Source organism: Epinephelus moara, chromosome 1, assembly GCF_006386435.1.
Source record: "Epinephelus moara isolate mb chromosome 1, YSFRI_EMoa_1.0, whole genome shotgun sequence".
Taxonomy (NCBI): Eukaryota; Metazoa; Chordata; class Actinopteri; order Perciformes; family Serranidae; genus Epinephelus; species Epinephelus moara.
In genome coordinates this window covers 49,570,535-49,581,613 of record NC_065506.1, presented here as the reverse complement: position 1 = coordinate 49,581,613, position 11,079 = coordinate 49,570,535, and the positions used below count along the sequence as shown (strand labels likewise).

General features: G+C 42.7%; 2 protein-coding genes across 2 annotated transcripts in view; one reads left to right on the top strand and one right to left on the bottom strand.

The window, feature by feature from the left end:
* The window catches only part of wdr59 (WD repeat domain 59), a 23,926-nt gene extending 18,119 nt beyond the window's left edge, over positions 1–5,807 (bottom strand). Inside the window, exons 1-9 of the mRNA XM_050054747.1 lie at positions 5,735–5,807; positions 3,544–3,593; positions 3,283–3,418; positions 3,062–3,147; positions 2,153–2,233; positions 1,479–1,516; positions 1,163–1,251; positions 960–1,076; positions 110–691 (exon numbers count right to left, since the gene is read on the bottom strand). Of these exons, the coding sequence (XP_049910704.1) occupies positions 110–691; positions 960–1,076; positions 1,163–1,251; positions 1,479–1,516; positions 2,153–2,233; positions 3,062–3,147; positions 3,283–3,418; positions 3,544–3,593; positions 5,735–5,788 (1,233 nt within the window). The 5' untranslated portion in view covers positions 5,789–5,807. The remainder of the gene's footprint in view (positions 1–109; positions 692–959; positions 1,077–1,162; positions 1,252–1,478; positions 1,517–2,152; positions 2,234–3,061; positions 3,148–3,282; positions 3,419–3,543; positions 3,594–5,734) is intronic.
* A 1,033-nt stretch (positions 5,808–6,840) lies between these two features.
* Positions 6,841–11,079, top strand: part of nob1 (NIN1 (RPN12) binding protein 1 homolog) — a 6,556-nt gene continuing 2,317 nt past the window's right edge. The window contains exons 1-8 of the mRNA XM_050041268.1: positions 6,841–6,943; positions 7,411–7,543; positions 7,841–7,974; positions 8,297–8,368; positions 9,069–9,200; positions 9,663–9,848; positions 9,997–10,242; positions 10,625–10,722. Coding sequence (XP_049897225.1) covers positions 6,875–6,943; positions 7,411–7,543; positions 7,841–7,974; positions 8,297–8,368; positions 9,069–9,200; positions 9,663–9,848; positions 9,997–10,242; positions 10,625–10,722 — 1,070 coding nt within the window. The 5' untranslated portion in view covers positions 6,841–6,874. The remainder of the gene's footprint in view (positions 6,944–7,410; positions 7,544–7,840; positions 7,975–8,296; positions 8,369–9,068; positions 9,201–9,662; positions 9,849–9,996; positions 10,243–10,624; positions 10,723–11,079) is intronic.

The window sequence follows — 11,079 nt, the reverse complement described above, 5'->3', positions numbered from 1 at the left end:
GGAGACAAGAGACAAGAAACAAGAGACAGGAGACAGGGACAAAGACAGGAGACAGGAGTTGAGAGATGGGAGACAAGAAACAAGAGACAAGAAACAAGAGACAGGTGACAGAGACAGGAGACAGGAGACAAGCGACGGGAGACAGGAGTCGAGAGACAGGAGACAAGAGACAAGAAACAAGAGACAGGAGACAGGGACAGAGACAGAGACAGGAGTTGAGAGACGGGAGACAAGAGACAAGAAACAAGAGACAGGAGACAAGAGACAAGAAACAAGAGACAGGAGACAGGAGTCGAGAGACGGGAGACAAGAGACAGGAGACGGGAGTCGAGAGACGGGAGACAAGAGGCAAGAAACAAGAGACAGGAGACAGGGACAGAGACAGGAGACAAGCGACAGGAGACAGGAGTTGAGAGACGGGAGACAAGAGGCAAGAAACAAGAGACAGGAGACAAGCGACAGGAGACAGGAGTTGAGAGACGGGAGACAAGAGACAGAGACAGGAGACAGAGACAGGACAGTGTGAGCACTGATACAGTGACACAGCTGAGTGATGGTTCAGTGTGTCGCTGTAACTATAAATGTGTGATGAAGGTCGATGTGTGATTCTCACCGTGTACCTGGCCTTCCACACCGGCACCTGACAGGACAGGATGTTCAGGTACTTCCTGGGCTGTCGGTAATCCCAAAACTACACACACAAACAACAAGAGAGAAAATACACAAGTTACACACTGACACCAGAGACCAGAGATGATTTCAAGTTGTTGTCTTTATCTTCAGCCATGACCTCACAGATATCCTTCATGTTAAAGCCACGGTGTACCGTAACATGACAAGGTGTCAGGGCTCAACATTTGGACCTGTTTCCTTTGGTCATCCAGCGTTTCCTGTTTGGGTCTCTCCCTCCAGGTTTAATCACCTGCCTGTAGAAACAACGGTGCGTTTGTGTTCCTCACCCTCACTGAGTTGTCCTGGCTCGACGTGGCGAGGATGAACTCGTTGTCTGGATGCCAGTCGAGGCCGTGGATCTTCGACAGGTGAGCCGCCACGTACTCCGCCGCCGTGTTCGGCTTCTGTTCAGAGAGAATCACACAAACACTGACACCACTGATGTGACGTCACAAACAGCTGACTGCAGCTTCACACTGTGGCTGCTCACTCTTTTATCCCAGATCCGAACGTCTCCGTCGTGACTGGACGCCAGCAGGTACTGGTTCTTCCTGTTCCACTTCACCTGAGACGCTCCGGCTGGAGACGAGAGAGATGGAGAAGACGGGATGAAGAGAAGGGTGTCAGCTCAGAGAGGAAGAACAGGTGTGAACATTCAGAAAACACTGCTGACTTAATGTTTCAGTCTTTAATTTTCACATCATCCGTCAGTGTGTGGACGGAGACAGAAGAAAAACAGACGGACGACACGTAAAACATTTCACTGGAATAAAACTAAAAGACGGTCTGTCCCTTTAAATACTCACCGACAGCTGACAGCACCACCGTCGGTTTCCGAGTGTCTCTGTGGAGTCAAACAGAGCGACTGAAAACTGAACAACAAACAGCTGCTGCTGAGTCATTAAGGTTAAAACTAATAAAACATAAATTAGAAATGAACATAAATTAATTTCAGTGTTGGATTTTTAGCTATAAAATATCAGGACTGTAAAAAGAAGACTAAATTTCGATAAACGTTTGTGACACTAAACAAAGAGAAAACAAGAACTAACCCTCCTGAAAAACTAAAACTAAACTGTTCTAAAATAACTAAATATCTAAAAACTAACTAAACTTAATATATTTAAAAACGTAACCTTTTTGAAAACTAAATAAATGTATAAAATTAAAACTAACCCTTTCTGAAAAACTAAACTAAAACTGGCAAACACTCTGAAAACTAAAACTTAACTAGAACAGAAAAGTTATTTTAAAACTAAAATAAGATAAAAAGTAAAAAAAATCTAAACCCAAATTGTAACTTGAGAGCTCTCTGCAGCTTCTTTATTTTTCCTAGCAAGACGACATCAGAGCTCAGCGAGTTTCAGATCAATATAACTGTCATAAGATACATTATTTATCTGATCTGTGATCAGCTCCAAACAGGTCAAATATTTATTGAATATTCATTACATGTCATGAATCAATAATCTGCTCTGACCTGGTGTCCCAGATGTAGATGTAGGTGTCCACTGAGCTGGTGACCAGGAACTCTGGTTCAAACCAGGACCAGTCCAGATCGCTGAGGGTTACAGAGAGGCAGTGAACACATCACTGAGTCAGTGAACACACCAGTCAGTGAACACATCACAGAGTCAGTGAACACAACACAGTCAGTGAACACACCAGAGTCAGTGAACACACCACAGTCAGTGAACACACCAGTCAGTGAACACAACACAGAGTCAGTGAACACATCACAGAGTCAGTGAACACATCACAGAGTCAGTGAACACAACACAGTCAGTGAACACATCAGAGTCAGTGAACACACCAGTCAGTGAACACATCACAGAGTCAGTGAACATAACACAGTCAGTGAACACAACACAGAGTCAGTGAACACAACACAGAGTCAGTGAACACAACACAGTCAGTGAAAACATCAGAGTCAGTGAACACAACACAGAGTCAGTGAACACAACACAGTCAGTGAACACATCAGAGTCAGTGAACACACCAGTCAGTGAACACATCACAGAGTCAGTGAACATAACACAGTCAGTGAACACAACACAGAGTCAGTGAACACAACACAGAGTCAGTGAACACATCAGAGTCAGTGAACACACCACAGTCAGTGAACACATCAGAGTCAGTGAACACATCAGACTCAGTGAACACACCACAGAGTCAGTGAACACACCACAGAGTCAGTGAACACATCACAGTCAGTGAACACACCACAGAGTCAGTGAACACATCAGAGTCAGTGAACACACCACAGAGTCAGTGAACACATCACAGTCAGTGAACACATCACAGTCAGTGAACACACCACAGAGTCAGTGAACACACCACAGAGTCCAGACTGCCTGTTAACCTGCAGAGGTGCGTTTGATTCTGTTACCTGATGACCCGGGTGTGTCCCTGCAGAGAGGTGTGAACTTCTCCACAGCCGTCACGCCACGAGTACAGATCCACACGCTGGTTACTCTGAAAACACACACACACACACACACACACACACACACACACACACACACTCAGAAACACACACAAAGTATTTCAACTGAGTTTATTGTGTGTGTGTGTGTGTGTGTGTGTGTGTATTTTAGGAGCAGAACTCACCGAGGCGGCGAAGACGTGGGACTCTGACCTGTGAGGGTTCCACTGGACCGTCCCCACGTCCCATTTACTCTGTCGCCCAATTTTGCGCGGCGGCTCAGACGGAGCCTCGAGGTTCACCATGTACAGGAAACGCCGCCTGGACAATATTTAAAACAGGAAGTGACGCTGAGAAGAGTCTCCTCCACAGAGCAGGTGTTCATCCTCAGCAGGTGAAAACTAACGCTCAGTCAGTGAAGAACTGTGGTATGTTCAGGTACTTACCCGGACAGTACGGCGTGTGAGCCCAGGCAGTCCACTGACATGGCGGTGGCCTGAAAACACAGAAGAAGAAAAAGAAAACAGCTGATCTGAAAACTGCTCATTACTTTCTTTTCTTTCCTTTTGAGTCTGTCGAGTAAAATCAAATCTGATTGATACAAAAATTAAAAATATTTAGGAGTTTGAAAAACATAATAATGATTTTGAGGATATTTGTTTGTTTTATAAACACTTGGATCTTTTCAACGTGGTTCTTAGATCAGAATCAGGTTTTCACTTTAGAGCAATCTCTCTTGTTTGGTGAACAACAATTAGAAACTTTCAGAGGAAATACAATGAGGAAAAAGACACCAGAAAAAATCACAAACATATTTTAAAATACTTTAATAAACATGTACAGTGTAACTGAAGAAGAGAGTCTGAAACAATCTAAAGTGTGAAAATAAACTGTGTTTCTAAAATGACCTCAGACATTTTTCTCTGATCAGCTGACTGTTTGTAGAACGATGTAAATCATCAGTCTGACTCGTTTTCCCTGAACGCACCATACTGGCCTGAATTTAAACAGGTAAAATGAATAAACTTTCCACAGTGATGATAAAACAGAGCAGCAGCAGAGACAGGACGTCCACATGATGTGTAAATAAATGTTCTGCCCCATCACACTCTTCATTCTTTGATTTATACGACAACATTTATTCATTTTTTTTTTTTTTTGAGTAGATACTTGATGTAAAATGCTGCCTCGTAGGCGTCTCACCTCGACCAGAGCACAGCTCTCTGATAAAACAACGATACTTCCTGTGGTCAGATTTAAAGATATTAAAAAATATTGTTTATCAGCAGCTTCAGTACAAAGAATCTGTATTTGCTGAGGCACTGACAACATGTCAGACTGTAAATGGTTCATAAGGCAGCAGATGATTTAATCTACTTCTTTAACAGCTTCAGCTTTTGTGGGGAATCATGAAAACGTGACGACAGTGAGGAGTCGACTGACTGAATGTGCACAGACTTTTCTGAGGATATCGCAGCTGTTGATCATTAGTTTTGTAGATGGATGAACGTTCTCAGAATCTTTCCACTAAATAAAAGAAACATTTGAAGGATTTGTTATTTACAGGTTATTATGAAATGGTTTTACTGGTCTGGCCCCTTTAGATCAAACTGGGCTGTTTGTGGCCCCTGAACTAACACGAGTTTGACAGCCCTGATCTTTACTGTGATTTTATCATGTTGATCTGTTCTGTGGACACGACATCTCCTGTCCATCTGTCCATCTGTCCATCTGTCTGTCCTGGAGGAGGAACCTGTCCTCAGCTGCTCTTCATAAAGTTCATACTTTTTATCCACGTTAAAGTTTTTTGGGGAATTTAATCTTCTCTGCTGTGACGGTCTGAGAGCAGAGGGAGGTGCATGTTGTTAAATATAAAATATAATATAAAAATATATTAAGTTTAGTTGTTATATATTTTGTTTATGTTTGTTGTTGGTGTTTTCAGAAAGGGTTAGTTTTAGGTTTTATACATCAAGTTGAGTTTCCAGAAGAGGTTATCTTTAATCTTTAAATATTTAGGTTTTCATAAAGTTTTAAGGTGATTGATGAAATTGGACTTTATATAAATACAATTGAAGTGAACACTGAAAACAGTTTAAACCACACAGATATATTTATATTAACCAAATGTAAACTTTAATGGACTGATGGTTTAATTTATTCATGAACTCGTGATGTGTTTGAATCTGTCGGGAAACTGAAGCTTCAGATTAATGTGGTGGAGCTGAAGTAAAGAAAAAACAACTCCAGTAAAGAACCTCAAACTGGACTTGGTCACATTTCTCCACTAAACTTCACCACATTAAAGATCTTAAAGTAACTTCTATTTAATAATGAATCATCTCTGATCTATTGATTATGTATCTCCTCTATGATCAATAACTTCTCTCTGACCTGCTGCTCTGACTTTCAGGACGAAGCTGTGACCGGAACATGTTTTTAACTCCTTCCGATCATCTGAATATGAACATATGATCGATTAACTGCTGCAGATCAAACATTAATGAGTCAAAGTAAAATAAAGTGTGGCGCTGTGAACTTTGACTGTGTTTCACTTTTCCTGACGTCCTTAAACTCCCCTCCACCTGTTCACCTGTCCGTCCCTTTAATCCCACCGGAGCTTTCGGGCGCACATACCTGGGCATCCCGAAACTCCACCACCACATTCTCACTGCTCCAGCGGGCCGCCATCTTCCCTTCGTCCTCTACCGTCAACAAAATGTCACGTGACCGTGATGAGGCGTGACGCTGCGTTCAAGATCCCCTGGAAGAAATGGAAATATTATATCAAAGCGATGATTCCCGTGAAAATATGAAGACGGTGGGCCTTTTCTATTTATATAAAAATATATGTTATTACTGCTATGTTATATGTGTTTGTATAGCCTATGTTTGTGTACTTAATAATTTATTTGTTTAATTTAATTTATGTTGTTTCATCATGTTTATAGTTACAACTTTTTTAACATGTATGTTTGCATGTGTCGCGCGTATTTTTCCTTTTCTTTTAAATTAATCTAAAAAATTTTTAAAAAGCTGAAAATACTTTAAATCAACAGCTGCTTATTGACAACTCATATTTCTACAGCTTAAATATTAATTGTAATGACAAAAACATGTTTTGCAATTCTTTGTTCAAATATAAAAGATGAAATGAAGATGTTTATATAACTTAATATAAATTTAAACATCTTAGCGTCACACAAAATTTACACTAAAATATGTGCCTAAATATTACACTTAATTTACAAAATTAATTTCTGTAATTCAACAAAACAGTGACAACAGCGCTTCTAAAAAAATCAATGACAGGGAATAAATTACGAATAATGGGGGGAAAAAAACATGGTTATAAACTCCACATGTTGAGAATAATATAACATGAGTCTGCTGTTATTTTACAGACATGTTGGTGTGGGAGTGTAGAGCAAAGATACATGTCAGAAATAAATAGAACTAAAACAATATTCACAATCAAGAAAAAATAAAACCAAAATAAAATAATTTACTTTATTGATGAACAGAACGTAAAAACATAAACTCATTAAACTATAAATAAAATACAAATATGACTCTAAACAACAAACATCAATCAAAAACAAATTATTGGCAAATCATTCCGATATTTAAACCACAAAATAAACTATGAAAATAATAAAATATATATATATCTTTACAGGTGTTTAAAGTCAGGAGTTCATGAACGCATCACATCTCTGTCTCGTGCCTGTTTCGTCACTCTGATTGGTCGGTCCTGATGCTGGTCATAGATCCAAGATGGCGCCTTCCCTGGTAGAGCATGTTGTTGCAGACGCAGGAGCGTTTTTAAAGAAAGCTCCTCTACAGGTCAGACTTTATTCATGTGTTCATTAATTCATGTTTGAACCGAAAAGTAATCTTTTTACAAAAGTAACGATCCGTCAGTGAGCGCGTGACTGTCGGTGGTTTCCGTCAGAGACCGGAGAGAAACTAACGGCTGTGACGTTCAAGGCCCTCAGCTGACAAACATATATTAGCATCATTTATACATTCTATGAGTTTATGTGCAGCTTATACACGTTACAGTTGTATTTTTTATTACACAAAAAAACCCCAAAGTTTCACACATTAAACATCTCTGGACTGAACTCAGTAACATTAAGGTTAATAAATATTTATAAATAATTGCATTTTGTTTTAAATTACGTTTAACGCAGCGTCCAGACTTTTCTGGAATCAGGGTTGTCGTATCTGTTCACCTGTGAAGGTTCGCTCCTGATGATGAAAGTGATTTGGGATTATTTTACAGTTAGTTGTTGTGATTTGTGTTTCAGGAGATCGGCAGGAACATCTACACACTGAGAGATGTGGTGGACGAGATCAGAGACAAACCAACCAGGAGGAGTCTGGCCTTCCTGCCGTACCAGCTCAACTTCAAAGAACCACATCCTGAACACATCAGACTGGGTAAACTGACCCTGAATGCATCAGACTGGATAAACTGACCCTGAACACATCACACTGGGTAAACTGACCCTGAACACATCAGACTGGGTAAACTGACCCTGAACGCATCAGACTGTGTAAACTGACCCTGAATGCATCAGACTGTGTAAACTGACCCTGAACGCATCAGACTGGGTAAACTGACCCTGAACGCATCAGACTGGGTAAACTGACCCTGAACGCATCAGACTGGGTGTGTTCTGATGCTACGTGTGTTGGGCTCCTGCTAACAGTGTCTCTTTGTGTTTCCTGTTTCAGTGACGGAGTTCTCCAAGAAGACTGGAGACTACCCGAGTCTGTCGGCCACCGACATCAAAGTCTTGGCTCTGACGTATCAGCTGGAGCTGGAACACGTCGGCTCCAAACACCTGAAGAAAGAGCCGGAGATCAAGGTACCTGAGACGCTACCGTCACTGAGGAGCTGAGAACATGAGACATGTGGAGCGATGAGGAGGCTGTAACCTTCCTCACATTAACACATCAGACACTCCCATCATGTCCTCCATGCTCTGAATAACCTGCTGCTTCTTCCTCTGTGGTGGATTAATGGCATCTGACTGCAGAGTGAAGGTGGAAGTGGATTTATGCTAAGCTAGGCTAAGCTATGCTAACACAGTCCCATGTTATTGATTCACCTGATTTCTCCCGACTGTCTGTGAATGCAGCGTGATTCAGTTGGTTGACTCAGTAACATTTGAACGTTTTGTGTTTCAGGTGAACGTTCAGAGCACACAGCGCCACCCAGAGACTCCCGTTAATGTTGCAGGATTCCACTTCCCCTCCAAGGTAAGACACGGGTCACAGATCTGTTTAAAGCACACACACACCAAACCGACGTCGGGGAACTATCGGCGACAAGCCCCCTGCTGCGTCACCTCTCGTCGCCATGTCTCGGCCAAAACGTTGCACATGAACACACCAAGCCAACGGCCAACGCCTGCGTTCTGCTCCTGCTGAGAGGAAATAAGTCTCCACAGCAGCAGACGGCGGTCGTCTGTATTCATCATTGAAAAAGGGAAACAGGAAGAGCGTCTTGATGCTAGTTAGCCAGTTAGCACATGAACAACACAATCAGAGCATATTTACCGTGCGCCAGTGAACAATAACACAAACCATCAGGAAATGTTTCTGCTGAAGAGAAAAATAATCTGACCTTATGGAACAAGTTGGTTTGGTCTTCCTCCCTCTGGACTTTAGCTCCTCCTTTACTCACTGACGCTGCTCTGCTCCTCACCTGAGCTCAGCTCACAGTCAGAGGGAGGTCTAATGGGCTCCACTGTGCAAAGGCCAATGAGGGCCAACAGTGGGGGCACCACACCAGCGAGGGTGGCAGACGCTCACAGACAGCCCAGCTTTGACCGGCGGCTGACTGTCAGCTTGGTGTTTCAGAGCTTTAAATGATCATCTGTACGTTGTTTCTCTCAGGAGAGTAAAGTCTAGAATGTGTCTGCGTGTGTAATAAACCCTGAAACATTGGTCCCCTCAGAAACGTGTGGACAGTGTGGACATCCCACAGACCCAGAGAGAGACAGAGACGTCAAACAGTGACGAGTTCAACAGCTTCCTGTTCTGGAGAGAGCCGCTGCCGTCCATCGACAGCGACCTGCTGGATTTACTGGTGAGTCGGACCGACTGTTAAACTCTCTGCATCAAACTACGAGTTCACCACCAGAGAGGAGCTCCGTGTTCGTCACTGCAGCTTACTCAGGCTGAGCGTGAGGAGTCCTCAGAGAGAGACTGTCCAGGTCCACCTGGACTTTAGGAACTCATTTATCAGCTGTGCACGTGCCTGAGAGTGTGTGTGTGTGTGTGTTTGTGTGTGTGTGTGTGTGTGTAAATTCAGAGTCAGTCCAGACTTAGTTTACTAGCGACACCTGTCTACATGTGTCCACAGATATTTTTCCCTCCTTTTAAAAATGTTTTCATCCACAAGACCTGGTTTTATAAAACATCTCTCGTCCAGGCTCGACTGACAGGAGACAGAAACAAACACTGACACAGTTAACTCAGAGCGCCACGCTGTCAGCTCACTGCTGCTCATGTCATCACTGTTTGTCCTGTGTCGTTGGTGTTCCTCCAGGATCCTGTCGAGGCTCTGAATTCAGCAAACACACAGAAACAGACGGACACACAGAAACAGACAGACACACAGAAACAGACAGACACACAGGCGTCTGCTGTGACGGCCGACAGTGACGAGTTCAACAACTTCCACTTCTGGAGAGAGCCGCTGCCGCCCATCGACGACAGCCTGCTGGATTTACTGGTGAGATTCTGAAACATCAGCTGGACGCAAACACGACTCTGACAGTGGAGTCAGCGTTTCATGTTTTCATAACTCCGGGCGGAGACACTTCAGCTCTTCTTGTTGTTGATTGGTTGTCATGGTGACCTTTGATGTTGTTTGTGTGTAGAAAGTGGACGACGTCTCCACAACAGAGAGCAGGTTGGACACGTCACCGCAGACGCAGGAGTCAGAGGACCAATCAGACGACGCGGACAAAGAGAACGAGCCTGAAGACGAAGATGAGGATGATGATGATGACGGAGGAGGATGGATCACTCCCAGTAACATCAAACAGGTGAAGATGGACTCAGCTGATGGGACGGCTCCTGCTGACGTCAAAGTCGGATGTCTGACCACTGACTTCGCCATGCAGGTAACTTTCAGTGAGGTCACCGGGAGACGGCGAGACGCAAAGACGTCTGACTGAGGCTTTATTCATCTCTTTTAATTTGTACTCTATCATGAAAATTCAGATGTGACAGTTACTCTCTGGATTCAAAGTTAAGTTGATAAACCTCCTGTCGGAGCTGACAGGTTAAAACATGATGTGTATTAATGAGCAGGTTACAGATGAATGTTTGACCAGTTCCTCAAAGCTCAACACGACGTCTTCAGATATCTTGTTTCATTTGTCCAAACCCAAAAACGTCCAGTTTGCCTCACAGCAGACAAAGAAGAGAGTTAACGTCTCCATCAACAGATTCTCACTTCATCAGTGACTTGATCATTTCAGCTCTGATCTCTTGTGTTTGCAGAACGTTCTCATTCAGATCGGACTTCATGTTCTGTCTGTTAACGGGATGCTGATCAAACAGGCGAGGAACTACATCCTGAGGTGTCACGCCTGCTTCAAGTGAGTACGACACGTTTCACCGTCACAGGTTTAGTCATCGATACCAACACCAGTAACATTCTACAATTCTTGATCCGGAATCAAAGTGAAAAATAAATAAATCCCATTAAATTAAACACATTCCTTTATTAAGAATATTTAAATTAAATTTAAATTTGATTACTCAGCCTGACGAGCCGCCTCAAACACAGTGTCTATATATTAAAGGGAAATTTCGGTTTATTTCAACCTGTCTCCTATCGTCCTAAATTTGTTTCAAGTGACTAGTGACATAAAAATAATAGTTAGCATGTTAGCCGTTAGCCTAGATACAGCCGGGGCGCATAGTAGCGTCAGACCTGTTAAAACGTAAGTGAA